This window comes from Syngnathus floridae, chromosome 13, assembly GCF_059516105.1.
Source record: "Syngnathus floridae isolate MCC-2025c chromosome 13, RoL_Sflo_1.0, whole genome shotgun sequence".
NCBI classification, from domain to species: domain Eukaryota; kingdom Metazoa; phylum Chordata; class Actinopteri; order Syngnathiformes; family Syngnathidae; genus Syngnathus; species Syngnathus floridae.
The window spans coordinates 3602382-3626432 of NC_142425.1; the positions used below are offsets into that span (position 1 = coordinate 3602382).

Below are 24051 nucleotides of genomic sequence, written 5' to 3' on the forward strand. Positions count from 1 at the left end.
GACACACAGCGCAGCTCAGTGGCCCCACAAATTTCCTGCGACATCAAAACTGCACGGCAACCCCCGTGGAGATCAGGATGCACACACAATCTTTGTTATGGGAGATTTTTTTTTCTCTCCTGCTGCCACTGAACAACTGGTGCATGTTGGAAATCACATCGAAGACAGATTTTTTTTTTCACCGCTCGTCTTTAGAAGACCGGGGACCCACGTGGGCCCATTTGGTCTTCGGAAACGGCCCTGCGGGCCTGTGGAAGGTCGAACGCGGTTCAGGCTGCCAGAGTGACACTTTGTTTGGACTTGACGTTCTGAAGTTGGGCCTGCTTTAAAAGTGCTAGCCTCGCTCAGCTGCACGAGCCGCCGAAACTCCTCTCCCTCCTATAAGGTGAGGCTTCTAAATCATTGTCATATACGAAGATTCCACGCACTAATGGGGAATAGTCACGTGACTAACCCGCAGGTATGTTATTCTGTGGTTTCACCTGCAGGTTGCAGCATTGCCCCTGGAACACGATGTCGCACCTGGCACCTGGCATCCGGCACTTGGACTCGCATGCACATTGTAAGTTGTGATTACTCACACACCATAACACGTACAATCACTATGATTTTTTTTTATATGTCAACGACAGTAATTGGCCTCCCCTAGCTGCTGCTTTATGATGACTAAAATAACAATGAAAAAAAAAAAGAAAGATTTCGCTTCATTTCAAGACTAGGCCTACATTTGAATTGTTTTGTCTTGAACTGCAGCATCCGCGTGCAAATCACTTGCCCGATTGAATGTTGGTATGTTAACCTCGACAATTGTCATCATGGTCGTCATTAATAGTGGTCGTTTGATAGAGCCGAATTATATGAAGTTTGAAGTTTGGAAGCGGTCCTTGTGGTCATCGAATGAAATAAAAATATATGAACGCGGGATAATGACGGTTTAGATGGCTAGCAGGAGTAGACGTCCATTTCTGAGTTAGGGGTGCAAGTTCGGTTGGGGTTTCAGGACCGCGGAGAGCAACTGACGCCGCCTGGCCGAACAGCAGCAAGGACCAAAAACAAAAACAAAAAATCATCCAGCACAATATTGACGTCCAACGATCTGCCTCGTCTTTGAGCACGCCGGATTTCCCCCCATTAAAAATGACTTAATTCTTTTTTTTTAATTCTTTGGATCGTATATAAAAAAGATACAATTTGCTGAAAAATATAGAAGCAAAACATGTCACACAATTGGACTCATCAGAAGAATGTTGCTCACATTCATAAAGTAATAACAGTATCATTAGGGAAATGATGAGGATGGTTACTATTATTTTCAATCATCATCATCATCATCATCATCATCATCATCATCATCATCATCATCATCATCATCATTATCGTCATTAATCCTTAAGGATTGTTCCAATCCTCATGCTCATAGAACTGAATTTGACATCAACAGTGTAGCTTCAAAGATTTATTTTTCATTTCTACCACACCACATTGCCAATCTGAAGATTTGATGAATTCAAAATTATGGCCCCCCCATCCCCTAAATACAAACATTTCTAAATGACCCCAACCTGTTTGTGTATTTCCACCATGGTTGCAGAGAAAAGATTTGAAATGTCACACTATTTAATTATTTAACTTGTTTTATTCATGAAAATAATAGGCATGCAAGTTGCAGACACATTTGGCGAAACATCTGCACTTCCATGATGAGTTCGAGTGCATCTCAGTCATTGAGTTGATGCATGGTGCCAAGGATTTCTCACCACATCGCACACAGCAGTTCATGCAATTGAGCGACAAATAATTTTAGGTCTCAACGTGGCCCTCGCACACCGTCAGACAAACAACAAAGGAACCGGGAAAACAAACACGTCTCCCCGCAACACGCACACTTATACACACGAACGCCATGCAGTGAAATGTCCCGTGGATAACCTCGCGCACGACGAAGACAACGCGTCGTTTGCGTCGCCATGTGAGCTGGCCCCCGCGTGCCAAAGTGTACATTTTACATTTCGTGTGTGTCCTTAAGAGAGCAGAGAGTCTATGTGAAAGCTTGGCGCCTTCGAGGGCGTCTTGCGGGTGTGGGACGCGGTCTCCAGTCGAGCTTTGTGATGGAGGTACGCAAGCGGGTCCCCTCTGACTTCCGCTGCCTCGGACAGGTAGCTGTGATGCAGTGGAAAGTTCAGAGCGTAGGGCGGCTGGGCCCCCGGGGGCCAGAAGAGCCGGTGCGCGCGCGGGTTGTCGTAGTCGTCCTCCTTGCGTTTGAAGGGCTTGCCGAGGATGCTGTCGATTGCGAAGGGGCCAGAGAACTTGGCCCCCACCCTATCCTCGGGGGCGGGGTGAAGGTGCGCCTCGTCCCCCGTGACGTCCGCGCCCTCCTGCTCCTTGCATGGGGACCTCTTGGCGATGCGCTTCCTCCTGCGGCGGAACACGCCGTCGGCGAACGTGTACTCGCTGTGGGGATTGAGCATCCAGTAGTTGTCCTTGCCCCAAGGCCTGGACGGGTCCCGCAGCACTTTGAGGAAGCAGTCGTTGAGGGACAGGTTGTGGCGCACCGAGTTCCTCCAGCCGGTGTAGGTGCCGCGGAAAAAGGGGAACTTGTTCATCAGGTAGTCGTTGATCTCGGCCAGGGTGAGGCGGCCGCTGCTGGACTCCCGAATAGCCATGGCGATGAGGGCGATGTAGGAGTAGGGCGGCTTGGGTCTGCGCGTGTAGGGCTTGCTGCCCTTGCTCGGGTCCTGCGCGCCCGGGGTGACGGGCGGCGGGCTGCTGGCCGCACAGTCCCCGTCCGACCCCAACTCGTCCCCGGATAGAGGAGAGAGGATCCCTGCGTCCGCGTCGACGTCGGTTTCGGCGCAAAACTCCAGCGGCTTGGCAGCGAAGTGCAGCGCGGAGAAAACTTCCAGTTTCATTCTCGCCTTGCTGCTGAGCAGGTGGACGAATGAACCCTCGTGGCGGGGCGGACTGTCTGCGTGCGAGCGTGCGAGCGTGCGTGCGTGGGTGTATGTGTTCCTGGAGCGCCTGGAGTAAACTGTCTCCGGAGACTCGCCGGTGTTGCTATTAATATAATGGCCCCGTATGGGACGGCCCAGGGGCGGAGCTAGCATCCAATGCACGCAACGATTGAGTGATATGCAATGTTTACAATTGGACGCTATGCCCGTGTCACGCCACGGAGGGAAAACACGGCGACTTATCCGCATGCCGGTCTAGCCTCTTAAGATCTTTTTTTCTGGAATAGATGAAGCAATTTCCAAAGGAATTGCGTGTGAATGCAGAAATGCTGAGTGGAAAAAAAAGAAATATATGCAATACCTTTGAATGAAGTGCTATGGCATAGCAGCTATGGTTTTGAACAATTTGGACCGCGTGTACGGTGAAGAACGTGGAGTGCATCGAGTGGTGTGGAATGGCTGTGTCTCCTTCCCTCACCAACACGAGGATGAAACGCAAAAAACACAATTAAAAAGACCCAATGGAATCTCAGGAGATGGAGTAACATAGTCATGTATGATGCATGATTATGCATTTGACAGTTTTAAGATCATGAATTGAAAATGTTATATTCATGTTTGAAATGTGGACTATTCCGACTGTCACTTTGGCAGATGAATGAAGTTGGACCCAAACAGTAGCCCAGAAACCAAATCTATGTTTGCGCCTCTAACTTTTCTCTGTTTCGTCAGGGCCGCAGATGCGCAGAGGTGCAGAGGCTCAAGTCACTTAGGAGCTCAGCGCCTGGCGAGTTCTGAGCCTGTCTTTGCCCATCGGTTCCTTGGACTTGGCTGGGAATGCATGACAACTCACATTCCTTTCACGTGCCCTATCAGGTAAGATAAACAATTTTTAAAAATCATTCTAAAAACTTTGTGAAAGATCCCAAACACGTTCCAACACACAAAATGACTCGTTGAAGAAATACAAATTAGGCCTCCAAAGGTGGTCTTTGATTCAAAATAATCAGTTAGTCATTCACTTGGCAGCATATCAATGATGCTCAGCAACTTTGCGTGGGTGCAGACAAGGAGACAACGACATTGGGCCGATCTTAGTCTTCTTCAAAAAGGTGATGCTACTTACGCAGCATTTCCTTTGAGTGTCTTTGCATTCAGTCAAACAGGCACAATTTCGATTGGTGGTGAAAAGAGTTGAAGTCAGACATTTGGGAGAAGCGCTCGCTGGTCTCTGGTGCCGAAAACAAACTTTTGCCCCCAGAGGATGAAGGCCAAAAATGTCAAACACTCAAATGAGATTTTAATAAGACAGCATTCATTTTCCTCATTGGGACTGTAACGCTCACAAGACACGCAAGACTTGGGAGGGCTTGTGGATGTTTAGCTAACACACCAGAGTTTTGCTTTATTATTTAAAAAAAAAAGATACTATCAACATTGCAGTCAGAGTATCTTGCAAATATATTAAAGAGAAAAATGATCTCATCAAATCATAAAGTCAACAAGGTCGGAAGAAGTCAGAGCAGCTCTCACGTACGGTCGGGGGCGCGCCGGGCTTATATAACTTGTTAGCAAATGTCTGTTCAATTTGGCACCACGTCGTACGAGCTTGTCTACTGAGATGAACAGGAGAAGACAACTTGTCAAAGTGTTGACATGAGTGGAATTCCACCCGTGTAAATTCATGGGGTAAATCCTTCAATGCTCCAAAAATAACCGCACCTTTGTGGTTCTTTGTGCTCACACGCAACCTCTTGTCTGCGTGTCTCAGGATGACTTCTTACCTGGATCTCAGCGTGGCTTTGCGTTCTTCTCCCCGAGTGAGGAGTGTCCCACCCCCATGTCTCGCTGTAAACAAAGTGCAAAATGTGTGCGCCCACGTGTGTGTGTGTGTGTGTGTGTGTGTGTGTGTGTGTGTGTGTGCGCGCGTGAGCACAGCAGACAACGACAGCAACAAGAGGTCCCGCGTTGCTGAGATTCCCAAGATTCCCTGCAGCATATTTAGTCTTTAAAGGTAGACATGCCTGCTTGGGACACATAGGCAGGTACATGAAGCGTCTGCTTCACAGCCACCGCATGAATTCCTTCCAGTCTTTTTGGACAAACCTACATGTGTATGTCTGTCTGCCCTGATGTACAGTGTGTGTGTGTGTGTGTGTGTGTGTGTGTGTGTGTGTGTGTGTGTGTGTGTGTGTGTGTGTGTGAAAGTGGACGATGGATGGTGAGAGTGCTCAGCCAAAATGGCCGATGCTGTCTTGTTTATTCCGTGAAAGGTGGCAACAAAACCTTGCACTCAGCTTTGTCATAGCTCTGTGTGTTAGAAATCATGTGAGGGCGGGGTGGGGGGGGGTTGTCCCTGTAATCAAACAGTAACAAACTAAATGTTCTCACTGCGCAAGGACACATGAGAAAGCTTCAAGTGCGAACGGTGGGCAGGTCGTGTTCAGTCGAGTGCAGTTTGCCACCTGTGCCACCACTTTTGTTGTATCTCAGTAAATGAAATCTGATTATGGAAAATAAAAAAAGAAAGTGCAGACTACCCTGCAGTCACTTGGCAAGCGCATGTTGCTATTTTAAGTTCTTTCACATTCTTACCTGAGGTGAACGCGCCCTTCCATACCAACAGAGTGGAAAAAAATAGATACACATAAACATGCAAAGTCAACAGGACGGTTCTTAAGGAAACCAAGGGCAAATTGCAGGACTCCTGCAGCTGGGTTCAAGACCTGCCTGGAGGCATGGGGCGGGGGGGGGCTCATCGCCACTCATTCTTGCCCCAGCTTTGAGAATAGTTAATGAGGGTCAATGCAGATGTGAGTGCCCCCCTTAGTCCTACTAGCCAAATGTTTCTGTTTTGCATGCCTTTCACTCAAGCTCAGCTTGTGAATGTGGGCAACGCAGGCTTCACGTGATGTGACACTATCGGGCCTTTCATCCGTTGACACGCGAGGCTCCCCTCGCAAGGTGTGGGCGGCGTTTGGGCACAACGAAGGAAGGCCAGCCAGAAAAGGCGGTACTACGATTGATCTTGGCCATGGCCGGCCCCCAGACCCCATCTGTCGACTGTGCGCTTTTGTGTCGGCAAACGGCGAAGGCCGGGCCAACTCGGTCCCTGCCTCGGTCTACCTACCTCGGTAGCTGCCTCGATAGCTGCCTCGGTAGCTGCCTCGGTAGCTGCGCGGCGCTGTTTACCTGGCAGCCGTTCAGCCCGTTTCTGTCTAAACTTGAAATAGGATCCAAACACTCTATTCACGCATAGTGGCTTGCACGAGATGCTTTGCTCAACCTACCGCGGGGCTCCCTGCTGCTATTTTTGCTCTGTCTGAACCTTAACCGCCCCTCTCTCGTCTTTGATTGAGAGGCGGAACGCTTGCCTCCGGTGTTTTACCTGCAAAAATAGCGGCGATGATTGGGAGCAGTTACCAAGGAGGCCCGGCACAAAAGCCCAACAAACACCCACCTGTGAGTGTCGTGTCAGCATTTGGTATCTTGGAATTGGCAACAGTTATAATACGTTCTTAGTCAAGTGATTTTAAACGTGGCCTTACTTTAGCATCAGAATCTGTCGTTTATTTGGAATATCTCCATCATCACAGTTTAATTATGAAAAATGAAACATTCCCAAGTAGGAAGATCTTTTGCGAAAAAAAGCTCACACTTTCAGATTGGCTCACTGCACGTGTGATTAGAAACCGAGGCTGTTATGTTGCTGTTTGTCCTCGTGCTACGAGATATTGATTTGGTGATAATTCATGCCATTAAAAATGGGATGTTGAATTGTCAAGAAATTTCCTCCAGCTGGATGGTACGGTGCGTTACCTCCGCGCTAGCATCGATCCACGGGAAAAAACAACGGCTTCCGGCCTGCGCGGCACAGCTCCAATCTGGTGTAGACGTGCTAGATAATAAATATCCTTCTAGACTAATTTCCGCCTGTTCACATTTAAATGCGCAGTTCAATCCTTAGCAGCTTACAAATAAACGCCATTGGCTTTGGACAAAAAAGTGCAGTGCCTGCTCAGGAAAATAATTCTGTCTTTCCGTCAGCTGACAGAAAATGGGCGGTCAAAGGGGGGAAAAGCACAGTTGTCATAATGCTACGAGAGTTGCATTCAGAGGCTGCTCTTGTTTTTGAGGGCAGGAGAACGGCGCTCGAATGTTCTAGTGTGATCTTTGCACTGCAGCTACAGTTGTTTTAAGACAACAATACGAGTCTATATCTTTTTAGAAATGTTCTTCTCACTTGCTCTTGCGTGTCTAGGTTTCCATACATCGGAATAATTATAGTTTGGCTGCTCAAGCAAAGAAAAAAAACTAGCCAGTGAAAAGTCAGCAGATCTGTAAGCGCAACCTGCCCAAACAGCAGCCTGCGTGTTAGCTTGTAAACTTCTCTAAAGTTCTGTCTCCCCACACTATACAGCACTCCCCCACCTGCCCGCCCCCACAACACACGCTCCAGGCCCATTCGTGCAGACGAGGTAAAACATCTCCCTCTGCGTGTTCCAGCCCTGCAGGTGGGCCCCGCATGCTCAGGTAGATAATATCACTGTTACTATAGACGCTGTTTGGGTTAACTGAAAAACACTTTTCACAGCAGGAGCAAAACACTGCACGATATGTTAACTGAAAAACACTTTTCACAGCAGGAGCAAAACACTGCACGATATCAGTGCAAAGCGCCGGTTGACAATTCCCCACTGGAAACTCTTTGGCACGAACGGCACACGCGATACCTGACGCATTTTTTTTTCTTTTTTCTTTTTCCGGAATCAAAGTTTACACGGCGATTGTTGAGAAGCTCAGTACGACAATTCCCCATTTAGGAGCGAGTAATCCAACGTAGGAGTTACGTAAATCCAAGACACTGAACTGAGTCTATCTCAGAAGAACTTTCCTCTGGACGGAAAAGCATTCAGTCCAAAGCCCCTCTGTTTCTAATCTCCGCAGAGACATTAGAAATTGTCCTTGTGTAAACAAAAGAGGCACGAATAGCTTAAATGTGCTTAGGGCCAGAACCAAGGATGACTTCCATAAACAGATCACCCAGGTGGTCCACGAGTGAGAGCGAACGGAGCTGTGTTTGAAAGGCTACCGCACGCCATCGCCTGCTTCGGCTACACTCCAATTCAATGGTCCGACGGCCGCCAATCACATCGTTACAGCTTTTGAGACGATTACCCTTGCGCACAACACGAAAAGCTTTCACAAATTTCATAGCAAACATGTCCAAATGCAAGTTTCCCCTCGAAATAACAATGACTATGCTTTTTGTCACACGTGCTTGAAACCACCAGCGGAAAATAAATAACGCAAACCTTTCCAGCATTCAAACATGCCGATGTGCATTACTCGACATGCAAAATATTTATTCAGTTGTCATTCACATCCCAGAAATATCTTTGTAGTGCAAATTTTACCGCTTCAGTGTAGTACCACGGTGTGCCACACAACACGGTGGGCAGCACTGTGGTCTGTCTGCATCATTTCCATCACCAAGAAAAGGCAGAGAAGGCACCAAACTGTCTTATTTTATGCGCTGTGCAGTGTTGGCAAAATTACTTTGGAAAGGTAGGACGGACGGCCATCTACGCAGCACAGGAACATTTCCGAAAGTTGACGGACTACTTTTGAACAGTGACGGCCTCATGTTAACTTGAGAGCAAGACTGGTCCTGCGCCTGTTTACACTTTGTAATTCACACACGGCTTCTCTCATCGCCGAGCCACACCACAACGGCTGCGTGGAAAAATACTTTTTTACAGCTACAAGTGCATTCCTTATCGTCAAGACAGGCGAGGAATCGGGCCGACACCTCTGGCCTTTGTGCCATGTTTGGATAGCGTCGAAGCAAGCGACGGCCTCCCCTTATCGCGGGTCGAGCAGGTTTTGTGACGCGGTGGTGTGCTCACGGCACCTGCGTGCGCTCGAACGCTTTACATGCGTGATGGCTAACTTGTGGCACGGGGCGTTGTCGTGAATGCCCAAACATACTTAGCCGTTGCTCTGAAATACGAGTCAAGAGTGAATGTCAGTCCGACTTTGCGGGCTACCCGGGTAGTGTTTCACAACCCTTAATAGTTCAGGTAATGGCTGTGAGTCATTGTTGAGAGAATGCCCTTGCGTGTATGTTGAGCTGTTGAGGTTTGGCATGTGTGTGTTTGTCTTGCGGGCGCAATTAAAAACCAGTTCTTCAGAAATGTTGTTTTGACAGTGATCGCTAGCACCGGGATCACCAGGCGTTGGGGCTTCCCTACACGGCCAAAACAAAAGCCATTTTTCTTTGCCTCGTCTAAATTTAGACTCTGTGATTGTGCTTTCAAGATGGGTGTATCAGAAGTGTTGTGATTCATGCAGGTGCGGATCCAAAGAGAGACGTCCAGGCCGACTTGGGTTTTGTGTTTGTTAGACAAGCCGGCTCTCTGACTGCAGATCAGAAAAACAACACAAAGCCCATAATTACGCTTGCGCCTGCTTTCTGTGTCTGCTTACAACTGAGCTTGTTTATGGTAGGATGATTAGAAAGCCGTTGTGGCTGCGTGACAGGCTTTCCCCAAAATGTCATTTCCTTGCGATTACTTTACCAATCCGGCGGATGCCACACAAGAACAACAAAAAAGAAAAAGACATGACCGAGTGTCCAGAGCACGAGTTGAGGTGTGAACCTGAGATACGTGAATTTGTGGCGGACCGCTGAAGGGCAGCCCCCCAAGTGAGTGACGTGCACCTTCAACTGACCCTCTGCCAGGTGCAACCGCACCTGATCTTCAGAGTCTGGCCGAGGTGCATAGCCCACATACTTGTGAGCAATGTCATAGCATCAGAACTTGTTCCTTGAGGAAAACCACCTTCCGGGCTTTTCTCGCCATGGCCCTTGGCAATGTTTAACTGTTTACGATATATTGGCTAAAAGTGAAAGTCAACCCTAAATCACCAGGAATTTGCTCTCTGCTCAAAATGTCATTTTCTAATAACCAAAATGAAAAGAAGAAAACAGCACAAGAACGATTTGATCATCTTTTGAGATCAATTTTTAAGTACAATTGTAGTGATTGATGGAACCACATGTCATCGCTGAGGAAGATGTTGGCCCTTCCATCCTTGGCTTGAACACAACTTTGCGATGAAGCACAATAAGGCCGCAAAGGGTGAGCGACAACTTTTTCTGATGTACGTAGGAAAGCTAGTATGCCGGGTCAGACATTCCTCACCGCCGTCAACTCGGCAGGCCCTCATCTGAGCACAGCGATAGAATACGATGACACGCTCGCGCCATTGGTTGGCATGATTTACTCTAATCACAATTCATCAGTCCACATAACAATAGCAATCAATATGCAGATCTCAAACGGAACCGTAATTCACGGAAATATTATTTCCTTTCTTAGCAGCACTTCTACAGATGAATTTGCTCAAATAGCTCAAAAGTGACAACTTCATTGGTGATGGTGCAGTTTCCACCTCACTGGATGCAAATACCAAAAGTGCGCGAGTCAAAGAGTGGCTATGCGTGTGTGCTTATTTGCTTTTCCACCATCCAGATGAGCCGATAAGATAAGTCGTCACAAGTACTGTTGAAAAACTGTCGCGGGTGGCTCACACGGCATGTTACACGGCGAATCTCTTTTACATTGATCGAGCAGTGGCGTCAATGCATGCAAGCAACAGTATGTTTGCGCGTGTGTGTGTGCGCGCGCGCGTGTGCGCGAGTGTGTGTGTGCGTGCGTGTGCGTGTGTGTGTGTATGTGTGTGTGTGTGCGTGTGTGTGTGTGTGCGCGTGCGTGCTAGCATGTTATGTGCAGCATGAGAAACTCAGCAGGGGTTGCACTCTTTTGGTCCACAGAGAAAGGAAGGGGGTGAGAGGATGGAGGTTGGTCAAGCTGTAACAACAGCCTTGATTTTAAAAGTAACAGCGCAATATCTTTTTCTTTTGCAGGCCACTGATGTGACCAAGCAAAGAGATTGACAATCATGAGCTGCTCTGCTTACGGGCACAGAAGCTGATCATTACTTAACCGCGGAAAACTTGCACTTTTCCCACGTCACAATTGTTTCGAAACCAACAAGCAAACAAGACAGGTCATTTCAGGTCATCATCAGCTTCAGTAAAATGTTAACGTAGTGCTAATTAAGACAAATGACTCATATCGCTGTGACCTCAAAACCTGACAATGAATGCAGAATGCTGCTGCTGGAATGTTGCCAATAATTGATGCCAGTAATTGTCAATGAGATACTCTCTTTGCTTGGTCACCTTCATGCCCTTTTCAAAAAAAATAAAATAATAAAACCCCAACAACAACTATATATATATATATATATATATATATATATATATATATATATATATATATATATATATATATATATATATATATATATATATATATATATATATATATATATATATATATATATATATATATATATGTGTGTGCATATAGAGTATATGTTAACCTGGTGATCCTGAAAGGGGGATCCTTCCAGCTGTGGTCCCTTCTCAAGGTTTCTCATTTTCCCCTGGCAGGGTTTTTGTGAGTTTTTCCTTGCCCTTAAGATCAGGGGATGCTTTGAGAATAATTGTCAATTTTTGTCTATGTGAAGCCCTTTGAGACTGTTTGTGATTTAGGGCTATACAAATAAACTTGACTTGACTAGAGAGAGATTTTTTTATATATATATATATATATATATATATATATATATGACCCGATATACGGCTGACTAGCTCAATCAGTAAGTGACATGACTTACGAACGGAAGACCCGGGTTCGTTTCCCGGCAGGGGCACAATATGAGCAATGAGCGATTACCTTACCAACAGTCAGTGTGGGTCCTTAGCGATACCGCCTACCTCAGAGATAATGAGAGTACAAGAAACGAAAGACATGCCGGCTCAGACGTCGCCCGGACAAACAAGGTCTGCGTCAGGTGCTGGGGAACCAGAGCACCCTGATGAAAAATGGGCTACTGGAACAAGACACAAATGGGCGAGATGCGAGAATAAGGATCTGTTGGAATGCTACTACTCCAGCAACCCGAGCGAGAGGGGTTACATGCGGAGAATGCGGGAACAATGGCAACTTCAATACCCACAGTCAACACTATCGGCCAAGCAACTAGTAGCTCAATGTTCCAATATCCATAAACGGCACCTGCTATCACACCTCGAGATTGATGAGATACAACACAAATGCCATAGCGAAGGCCAACCAGAGCACCAGGTCAGAGACGAGTTAAATCCATGTAAAAGTCCAGAGGTTGCGGACGAAACCCCAATAAGCACAATCAAGCTGTGCGAGGCAGCAACTGACGCAACTGACCTGAAGAACAAGATCACGGTGAGAATGAATGCTCAGGAACCTAGATACACACTGCAGAGGCTAAGTGAAGTACCCTCAGAAAGTCTCCTAGAAGATGTGAATGCAGCATTGACAACAATTCCTACGGCTACCATCACTGAAACCAATGAGCTGATATACACCTCAGCAGCAGTGATCCTAGAAATGCTTGGCTACAAGAAGAATGACCATATGCGACCACAACAGTGCCCACCATGGAAGAGAAGGCTGGAGGCCAAAATCAAGATAGCACGGAGAGAAGTGAGCCAAATGACAGAGGCCCAGAAAGGTGCAATGAAAAAGCAAGTTCCCAAGAAATACAGCCAGATGCCCATACCTGAAGCACTCGAAACTGCCAAACAAAGACTCCAAGCCTTGGCCAGCCGCCTAAAGAGGTACACAAGAGAGAATGAAGCCAGACGAATAAACAGGTTGTTCACAACACAACCAGCGAAAGTGTACGCTCAGTGGCAGGGGAATAATAGCAGAGCAGACCCACCAAGGCTGGAAACTGAACAGTACTGGAAGGATATATGGGAGCGGGAGGCATCACATAAGAAGGATGCACAGTAGCTGGTGGCTCTGAGAAAGGACCACAGCAAGCTCCCTGAACAGAACCCAGTAACCATCACAGTGGCAGACATCCAGAGAAGAGTCTCAGGAATGAAAAACTGGACAGCACCAGGCCCTGACATGATCCACAGCTACTGGCTCAAGAAACTTACAACTCTCCATGAGCGCCTGGCAGCACAAATGAACCAGCTGCTAAGGGATGGGACTCACCCTGAATGGTTAACCCAAGGGCGTACGATCCTGATCCAGAAGGATCCAAAGGGTACAGTCCCATCCAACTACCGGCCAATCACCTGCCTCTCCACAACATGGAAGCTGATGTCGGGCATAATATCAGATAAGATCAGCAGGCACATGGATCAATACATGAGCACTGCTCAGAAAGGGATTGGTAAAAATACCAGAGGAGCAAAACATCAACTCCTGGTGGATAGAACAGTCACCCAAGACTGCAGAACTAGACGTACCAACCTGAGCACTGTCTGGATTGATTACAAGAAAGCATATGACTCAATGCCACATACTTGGATCACTGAATGCTTGAGGCTGTACAACATCAATGGGACTCTGAGAACCTTCATCGCCAACTCGATGAAACAGTGGAAAACCACACTTGAAGCCAATGGCAAGCCACTTGCACACGTGACCATCAAATGTGGTATATACCAAGGAGACACTCTGTCTCCAATGCTGTTCTGTATAGGACTGAACCCCCTCAGCCAAATAATCAACAAGACGGGCTATGGATACCAACTCAGGAATGGGGCCACCATCAGCCACCTCCTCTACATGGATGACATAAAGCTGTACGCTAAGAACGAGCGGGACATTGACTCCCTGATCCACACTACCAGGATCTACAGCTCTGACATCGGAATGTCATTCGGACTTGAGAAATGTGGCCGCATGGTGACTAAAAGAGGAAAGGTAATCCACACAGAGGGGGTCTCACTCCCAGAAGGAACAATAGCAGACATTGAGGACAGCTACAAATACCTTGGAATTCCACAGGCAAATGGCAACCTTGACGAGGAAACAAGGAAAGCAGCCACAGCCAAATACCTACATCGAGTAAGGCAAGTCCTAAGAAGTCAGCTCAATGGCAAGAACAAGTCCCTAGCCATTAACAGCTACGCCCTACCAGTAATCAGATACCCTGCAGGAATCATACGGTGGCCAAAGGAAGATATACAGACCACAGATATCAAGACACGGAAGCTCCTAACCATGCATGGAGGGTTCCATCCCAAGTCCAGCACCCTGAGACTGTACACTAGCCGTAAAGAAGGAGGCCGAGGACTAGCGAGCGTGAGAGCCACTATCCAAGATGAAACATCCAAGATCCATAAGTACATCAGGGATAAGGCCCCAACGGATCACGTGCTCAGTGAATGTCTCAGACAATGGGCATCAAAGGAAGATGAGGTGCTGGAGGGACCATCATGGGAGTACAAGCCCCTACATGGGATGTACCACCGAAACATAGCTGAAGTAGCTGATATCCAGAAATCCTACCAATGGATAGAAAGAGCTGGTCTGAAGGACAGCACAGAGGCACTGATCCTGGCTGCACAAGAACAGGCCTTGAGCACCAGAGCAATAGAGGCCCAAATCTACCACACCAGACAAGACCCCAGGTGTAGATTGTGCAAAGAAGGTCCTGAGACAATCCAGCACATAACTGCAGGGTGTAAGATGCTGGCAGGTAAAGCATACATGGAGCGCCATAACCAAGTAGCTGGAATCGTGTATAGGAACATCTGTGCAGAGTATGGACTGGAAGTCCCAAGATCCAAGTGGGAAACACCTCCAAAGGTGGTAGAGAATGACCAAGCCAAGATCCTCTGGGACTTCCAGATCCAGACAGACAGAATGGTAATGGCGAACCAACCGGACATTGTGGTGATGGACAAAGAGCAGAGGAAAGCCGTGGTGGTTGACATAGCCATCCCAAATGATGGTAACATTAGGAAAAAGGAACATGAGAAACTTGAGAAATATCAAGGGCTCAGAGAAGAGCTGGAGAAGACCTGGAGAGTTAAGACTTCAGTGGTACCTGTGGTCATTGGAGCACTAGGGGCAGTAACCCCCAAACTGGAGGAGTGGCTGAAACAGATCCCAGGAAAAACATCTGACATCTCAGTCCAGAAAAGTGCAGTACTAGGAACAGCAAAGATACTGCGTAGAACCCTCAAGCTCCCAGGCCTCTGGTAGAGGACCCGAGCGTGAAGGGAAAAAGAGACCACCCACGGGGGGTGAGGAAAAGGTTTTTTTTTAATATATATATATATATATATATATATATATATATATATATATATATATATATATATATATATATATATATATATATATATATATATATATATATATATATATATATATATATATATATATATATATATTAGATAGATAGTCACGGTCGGGTGGAGCATGGAGCAGGACGACCAAGTGCAGCTTGGACCAGGGTTTATTGGTGAACTCAAAAAGGCAAACTAACAGACTCGGCAACCGACATGACTCATTAACAAAACCTAACAACAAGACTGACCAAAAAAGACGTGAAACAAAATGACCGGGTGACATTACCAATGACAGCAACTGGAACCAAAAAGACATCAACACAACATAACTCCAACACCGAACGACAGCAACCAATGATCCGACAGGGAGTGAGGGGCAGACAGGACTTATATACACGACAGGTAACGAGAGGCAGGTGGGAATAATCACACTGATCATGGGCACACAGGAGGGGAGGGGCGAGCACACAGACAGAAACCAAGACAATAGACACAGTGGAGCAGTTGGGGACGAGACGTGACAGAACCCCCCCCCCACAAGGGACGGCTCCCGACGTCCCAAAAAAAAAAAAAAACTAGGGGAACCGAACCGCACTCGGGCAGCGACTTGGGGAACTGAACCGCACTCGGGCAGCCACTTGGGGAACTGAACCGCACTCGGGCAGCCACTTGGGGAACTGAACCGCACTCGGGCGGCGACAAGGGGAACCGAACCACACTCGGGCGGCGACTTGGGAGACACAACCGCACTCGGGCGGCGACTTGGGGAACCGAACCGCACTCGGGCGGCGACTTGGGGAACCGAACCGCACTCGGGCGGCGACTTGGGGAACCGAACCGCACTCGGGCGGCGACTTGGGGAACCGAACCGCACTCGGGCGGCGACTTGGGGAACCGAACCGCACTCGGGCGGCGACTTGGGGAACCGAACCGCACTCGGGCGGCGACTTGGGGAACCGAACCGCACTCGGGCGGCGACTTGGGGAACCGAACCGCACTCGGGCGGCGACTTGGGGAACCGAACCGCACTCGGGCGGCGACTTGGGGAACCGAACCGCACTCGGGCGGCGACTTGGGGAACCGAACCGCACTCGGGCGGCGACTTGGGGAACCGAACCGCACTCGGGCGGCGACTAGGGGAACCGAACCGCACTCGGGCGGCGACTAGGGGAACCGAACCGCACTCGGGCGGCGACTAGGGGAACCGAACCGCACTCGGGCGGCGACTTGGGGGACAGAACCGCACTCGGGCGGCGACTAGGGGAACCGAACCGCACTCGGGCGGCGACTTGTGGGACAGAACCGCACTCGGGCGGCGACTTGTGGGACAGAACCGCACTCGGGCGGCGACTTGTGGGACAGAACCGCACTCGGGCGGCGACTTGGGGGACAGAACCGCACTCTGGCGGCGACTTGGGGGACAGAACCGCACTCTGGCGGCGACTTGGGGGACAGAACCGCACTCTGGCGGCGACTTGGGGGACAGAACCGCATTCTGGCGGCGACTTGGGGGACAGAACCGCATTCTGGCGGCGACTTGGGGGACAGAACCGCACTCTGGCGGCGACTTGGGGGACAGAACCGCACTCGGGCGGCGACATGGGGAACCGAACCGCACTCGGGCGGCGACATGGGGAACCGAACCGCGCTCGGGCGGCGACTAGGGGAACCGAACCGCGCTCGGGCGGCGACTAGGGGAACCGAACCGCACTCGGGCGGCGACTTGGGGAACCGAACCGCACTCGGGCGGCGACTTTGGGGAACCGAACCGCACTCGGGCGGCGACTTGGGGGACAGAACCGCACTCGGGCGGCGACTTGGGGGACAGAACCGCACTCGGGCGGCGACTTGGGGGACAGAACCGCACTCGGGCGGCGACTTGGGGAACCGAACCGCACTCGGGCGGCGACTAGGGGAACCGAACCGCGCTCGGGCGGCGACTAGGGGAACCGAACAGCGCTCGGGCGGCGACTAGGGGAACCGAACCGCGCTCGGGCGGCGACTTGGGGAACCGAACCGCACTCAGGCGGCGACTTGGGGAACCGAACCGCACTCAGGCGGCGACTTGGGGGACAGAACCGCAGTCGGCCGGCGACTTGGGGGACAGAACCGCACTCGGGCGGCGACTTGGGAGACAGAACCGTACTCGGGCGGCGACTTGGGGAACCGAACCGCACTCGGGCGGCAACTTTGGGGACAGAACCGCACTCGGGCGGCAACCCAAACATAAAATGCACTCTGATGGCGACTCTGGAAGTCCGTACAGCAATTGGCGGCGACTCTGGAAGTCTGTGCCGCGATCGGCGGCAACTCTGGGAGTCCGTACGGCAATTGGCGGCGACTCCGGAAGTCTGTACCGCGATCGGCGGCAACTCTGAAAGTCCGTACCGTGATCGGCGGCATTTCAGAAGGCGTGGCTGTGCGTAGCGGCAGGAACCATCACGCGCCGCAGCAGTGGGCATGGAGCCAGGTGCAGCTGGCTCAAAGTCCGGCGACGACCACGGGTCCGGCGTTGCTGGCAAGAAGTCCGACGACGGCCGTGGGTCCAGTGACGCCGGGGTGAGGCCCGATGGTGGCCGCGAGTCTGATGGCAGCCGCGGGTCCGGCGTCGCTGGAGCGAAGTCTGGTGGCGGCCCCGGGTCCGGTGTCGCGGGAGCAAGTTCGACGGCAGCTGTGGAGCCCACGGCGCTGGAACAAGGTCGGACGACGATCGGGCGTCGCAGCGGGAGCTGGTGGTGGAGGGGGGTCCAAGCGCTGGTCGTTTTGGTGGTCGGATCATTCTGTCACGGTCGGGTGGAGCATGGAGCAGGACGACCAAGTGCAGCTTGGACCAGGGTTTATTGGTGAACTCAAAAAGGCAAACTAACAGACTCGGCAACCGACATGACTCATTAACAAAACCTAACAACAAGACTGACCGAAAAAGACGTGAAACAAAATGACCGGGTGACATTACCAATGACAGCAACTGGAACCAAAAAGACATCATGACGTTGACACAACATAACTCCAACACCGAACGACAGCAACCAATGATCCGACAGGGAGTGAGGGGCAGACAGGACTTATATACACGACAGGTAACGAGAGGCAGGTGGGAATAATCACACTGATCATGGGCACACAGGAGGGGAGGGGCGAGCACACAGAAGCAGTTGGGGACGAGACGTGACATAGATAGATAGATAGATAGATAGATAGATAGATAGATAGATAGATAGATAGATAGATAGATAGATAGATAGATAGATAGATAGATAGATAGATAGATAGATAGATAGATAGATAGATAGATAGATAGATAGATAGATAGATAGATAGATAGATAGATAGATAGATAGATAGATAGATAGATAGATAGATAGATAGATAGATATAGTGTGTCTGTGTGTGTTTGTGTGTTACATGTTGCTCAGAGAAGAATTCTTGGCACCTAGCGTGTGCTGGGTTGTGATGTTAATTGAAATTATTGCTGTGCCGTGTGTGTGCATGTAGTACGTGTAAGTCCATACACAAGCAAGACGTTAATCCTGTGATTGCTCAATCAGCCGCTCAATTGCGCTCAGATATGTTGGCAGACAACACGCTCTCTCCATTTGCGTCTACCTCTGCAACGATTATCATACCATTGGTGACTGTCATGCTTACATTTTTGTTGGCGATCCCTTTTGAGGTGCATGTTCAAGGCAGAAGAACCCAAATGTAGAATAAAGTAGGCAACAATTGAATGGATCTTAACTGCTTGGTCACGCAATTGTGTCCTGGGGAGGATGATGGAAACGAGACATGATGTGGTATGAGCATGCTGTAGCAGTTAGCGCCCAGTGCTACACTACGATAAAGGGGTCATAAATATGTGGCCCCAGCCTTTTAGTTACTGGTCAAGCCCCAAATACCGGTCAAGCCCCACTTTGGCCACAGGAAAGCAAAAATCCTGGAACCGTCCCCACTCAAACTCCTCGTACTGTAATTCGAAGTGCTGGTACCTCACCGGAGACTGAAAATGCAATGATGAGTTGAATGCAATTAATCATGCGTGCACTTTTTCTATAGGCTGAAACACGCATCCAAATTTGCTACCACTCGCAGACAACTTTGTAGAACACAATTTGTCAGCACATGTACTTAGAAATTAAATAGTAAACATCAACTGCACTCACACACTCTTTGCTTGTCTCTCTGCAAGGGTTGGTTGCCTTTCAAGTGCATATCTCAGTAAACAAGTGGTTCAAAACCCAAAGTATTAAGTCAATTTTTGTGTTCATTTTGATTTGCAAATGTATTTTTTACTCTATGGTATGTTGAGACATTCAAAAGACAGCACTTGTATAAAGAAAAGTCTGCAAATTCGTCTACAGATTACCTCTTGGCAGTGTCAAAAGAACGTTTTTGGTATTTTGGCTTTTACGTAAACTAATCTGTGAGCGAGCGCGGGCTGTTTGTGAAGCCGGCGCATAATGGAAAGTCTTAACATACGCCAACAGGAGCACACAGACTCCACCGGCGGGTCGCTAGAACTTTGGGATCAAAGCTTCGGGCACAAAAGCCGAGATTTAGCACATAGTGTAGCAATGAGCCACCGTCGAGTCTTTCCCAGCTGAGCATTGTCTCCGCGTTTCTCCCCTGAACTTCTTTGAATTCCTGCTCATTGTTCACCGTGGCTACAAAACGTGCTCTTAAAAATCCCTGCGCAGCCTTTCAGACTCGACTCTTTGGAGAGGAGGATGAAAAAAGAGCGGGAAACATCAAACAGACGAAGATGGCGGCTCCATGTTTTGCCGTGGTCAAAGTGGAGCAAGTGTAAAGAATGTAAGCATCTGGCGAACAACGTTTTCTGTGGTTGCGTTTCAAGTGGTTGTTGGGCCTTGTCCGCTGGGCGGCTTTCAGGTGTATTTGCCTTACTGCGAAGAGCACATGTCTATCTTTAGTTTGGGAAAGTCTTTGAGATTTCGGAAAGGGCAATCCCTCACCGTCATTGAGCAACGATACGTTGTTATGTTTCTAAGGTAGCGGCCGCGCCGTTGCCTCATTCAACAACACACCTCCCACTGCTTTTTTTCCCTCCCCGTTTGTTTGATAAGCTGTAACAGATTGAGTCTTTGAATTCAAATCCCACAGACAGTCGCATCAAAATGTTTGTGAAGGTCTGAATTTCTGTTACACTTGATGGTTTCGAGTCACAAAAATTAATTTGACCCACACCAGTCACCCTTACGTTTACAATGTTCATTATTGATTCACCTTTGCCATTATCTCCAGACAGCTAAATCGATGCGACGTTGATGTTCTTGCAAAAATTATCAGATGAACACGAATCACTGCAGTGATGTTTGGACTTGACAAACAGGTTGTGAATGGTAGCGCATGCTGTAGCAATAAAGCAATTAGCCAATCATATCATCATCACTGACCATGGCAAGCAATAAACACAGCAAACGAAGCTCGTCATATGGAAAGCAAACACATTTAACTTGCACCTGATGAGTGTATATGCTTACAGTGTTTGCTCACTTTTTGCGCTTGATACGTGCACCTTTTCCATGATGTCGTGCAATCGGTGCATTTCTGCAAAGTCGAGGTTGACTTTTTTAAGGGGGGGGGGTTACGGTTCTATCAAGCCATTACAAAGCGCTCCCACTCAGGTCGACTTTTTGTTTCGGCAACACAGGCAGCTGCTGAGCTCGCTCGGCACCGCTCTCACAAAGGCTCGTGTCGCTTTCTATGTTAATCGCGCTTTCTCCAAGCGTGTGCCGTACGTGTCGATAACTCTCCGCTTTAATCCCAACCTGTGTCTTGAAAGAAGAACATTGCATGTGCATAAGGATTACCCGCCTGCAAATCCAGCACCGGCCTGATATGCAGCGACTCTCTGCACTTTGAAAGCACGAGAATAGAGAACATTGCAGATATTTATATATTGCAGATGCGTACACAATAGGAGACTGCTTCCTGAGTGACGTGTCGGATATACGTACTCCAATGTGTCGGCCTCGTCTGGCTCTATTCCACGTGACGGAGAGAAAGATAACATAAACACTTGCACTTTCTCTTCCAGCAGCAACAACGAAGGCCGGCCCTCTTGCGTCCGTCATGGTCGCCAGGGCACGTTTCCCAGAAGCTTTGCATGTTCCCTCCCGCCTCTCAAGCACTTGCAAGCCAAAGTGTCCTGATTGGAACACGATCGACCACAAGTTGACGCTTCTCCTGTCCTGCAGGTGAACCCCCAGAAGTGCAATTACTCTTCTTCTTCTTGATCAGAATGTTTTTACGTGTGTCCGCAAGCTTTGGGAGTGTGAAAAGCTCACGACGACAGATGAAGGATTGATGTGAGAGAGCCCGACAACTTGGGCCTTGGGTGACGTCGTCCTTCAGCTGCTTCACTGAGGAGAAAGAAACAACATCCTCATCAAGCGGTGAACGTTTTTTTTTTTTTTATTTGCACACACATTTGTAACTGAAGCCATGCATGATGACGGCCTGAACTTTTTGTTTTGTTTTAGGGTTTGTCTTTCAATGTTGTCCAACCTTTGAGGTGCCATGTCCAGTCGGCTCACCTTTTTTAATGGTGCCTGTCAGGTTTGAAGAAGTGCTCTTAATTGAAAGATGTTTCCTCATAGGTAGAAGCGTGTCAGTTACACAACCTACGTACAGACACTCTCAGGAGACCTGACCAACATCCACAGCCTCTGGGAACAACAAACACAAGTTACACAATCTGGGTGAGTAAAAAACTGTGGTGGTGTTTGCGAGGTGTCAGATTGCTCTTTTTGTTCCATGAATTACAAATAAAAAAAAAATCCCAGACGGGGACTCATGTTGATGTTGTGTCATGAACATTGAATTACATAAGGCGCTCGGGCGCGGTCTCATGGGAATGCGAACGGATCGTCACAGTGATCAAAAACAACTTTTTAAAAGGTGTCACTTTACTTTGAGGTGACTGTTTGTGAGGAGACCGTGACAAAAAATTAACTTGAGGTCACGCAATCTGCAAAATAAAAAGAAATCTAACAACCAACTCAATATTGAATGAATGGTGACAGTTTGTAGAAGCAGCAGTGGGAGATCGCGAGGGTGATCGGGCTTCTTCCCACATCCTCACGTGTTTTAATTGAAGACTCTCAATTGCCCATATTTGCTGGAATGGGTTTGGACAAAAAAAAAAAATAGGGTATTGTTTGAGAAGTGTCATGGAACGGATGGAGCAGGGCGACCGAATGCAGCTCGGACCAGGGTTTATTGAAGGAAACTCAAAAGGCAAACTGACATGACTTAACAAAATAAGACTGACTGACCGGGACATGAGACAAGAAGACAGCAGGACATGACGACAACAAGACATAACGACAACAAGAACACACAATGATCCGACGGGGAGTGAGGGGCAGACAGGACTTAAATACAAAACACGAAACACAAGGCAGGTGACCGCGGTTACATTGATTGAGGTGACACAGGAGGGGAGGGGCAACGCAAATAGAAACCATGGCAACCTAGACACGTAGCAAAACTGGGGATGAGACGTGAACAATATGGAAGAACTGCAAAAGCAGAGGTCGTCCTCACTTTGAAAGCCATATGCGCACAATGTCCGGGTCGTTATAGAATCCACACGTCTGCTAATAGACAAGTGCATTTGCCAGCTCAAAAATGTCCAGGAACTGCAGTCTGTAGATTTTCAATTTGACTGTACCAAATCCATCCATCCATCCGTTTTCTGTACCGCTTTGTCCCCACGGGGGTCGCGGGCGTGCTGGAGCCTATCCCAGCTGTCATCGGGCAGTAGGCGGGGGACACCCTGAACTGGTCGCCAGCTAATCGCAGGGCACACAGCGACGAACAACCATCCGCACTCGCACCTAGGAGCAATCTGGAGTGCTCAATCGGCTACCAAGCATGTTTTTGGGATGTGGGAGGAAACCGGAATGCCCGGAGAAAACCCACGTGGACACGGGGAGAACATGCAAACTCCGCACAGGGAAGGCCGGAGGTGGAATCGAACCCGCACCCTCCTAACTGTGAGGTGGACGTGCTAACCAGTGCTCCACCGAGCCGCCCTGTACCAAATCCGTGAGGCAAATTGATTTATGTTTGCTGCAGAGCGCAACTTGGGAGATTAAAACGTTTTGGATGAGTCCAGCCGTGTTTCATGGTTTCTCATTGCAGATCAAGCAAGCTGCTTTACGACAGAGAAAGAATTTGTCTGGCAAGTTTGCTTACACCAGCCCAGAAGATTTACAGCTGTTTGGACATGTCTTAATACGCAATAGTGCCACTGATTCAAATCTCAGTCCGATAAATAAGACTCCTCAATGAATTGATTCATGTTGTATATCCTCAGGGACCTTTTCACCTTCGGGTGTGAGGCACCAACAAAGCTGTCAGTCAAGGCTGAGCTATGAATTGGCAAGCCTTCTTGAGCTAATTGCATGTGGGCGACTCCATTCCCAGCCATGACACAGATGGCTCAAAACAGAAAGAACTCCCGTGTTGTGGAGTTGACCGATTGTTCAGTATGAGGCCTTCTTTATCAGGTGGAAAGAGTCCGGCCCTCCGCCCCTCCGTCGTTGCTGAGCAAAGCAGGATGTCTTTCATCCACTTCGGCACCGGGATCAAAGCCAAAACGCCGCCCGCCTGAAACTGACCTCAATTTGCACTGCCGTTCACTCGTTTCCCCGCCAACAATCCGACAGGTCTCCATGCGTGACCCCCTGCCCTACGCCCCTTCCCCCAAACCACCAACGGCGCCTGTTCTTTCCCTTCCTCGACTCCACAATCAGCAGAAGAAATCTTGTATTATCTCAAACCCATTCTTGATCTAATCTATGACCCCCCACTTTAGCAAGGAGATGCCTGGATCAGCATTGGGGACAAACCGTGTCACGT

At 48.8% G+C, this 24051-nt stretch overlaps 1 protein-coding gene and 2 long non-coding RNA genes across 3 annotated transcripts; 1 reads left to right on the forward strand and 2 right to left on the reverse strand.

The window, feature by feature from the left end:
• Positions 1–112: 112 nt before the first annotated feature.
• Positions 113–21943, forward strand: LOC148388133 (uncharacterized). Its single transcript, XR_015862174.1, has 6 exons — positions 113–385; positions 489–562; positions 3684–3827; positions 21221–21380; positions 21448–21578; positions 21783–21943. It is a non-coding gene; the product is annotated as an uncharacterized LOC148388133 (long non-coding RNA).
• Positions 1617–3046, reverse strand: foxq1b (forkhead box Q1b). Its single transcript, XM_088395127.1, has one exon. The coding sequence runs from the start codon at positions 2907–2909 to the stop codon at positions 2022–2024; it is 888 nt and encodes a 295-aa protein (XP_088251253.1). The 5' UTR covers positions 2910–3046; the 3' UTR covers positions 1617–2021.
• LOC148388135 (uncharacterized) lies at positions 19492–22524 on the reverse strand. Its single transcript, XR_015862173.1, has 3 exons — positions 22461–22524; positions 21720–21851; positions 19492–21545 (listed from the first exon to the last, which is right to left on the reverse strand). It is a non-coding gene; the product is annotated as an uncharacterized LOC148388135 (long non-coding RNA).
• Between the last annotated feature and the right edge of the window lie 1527 nt (positions 22525–24051).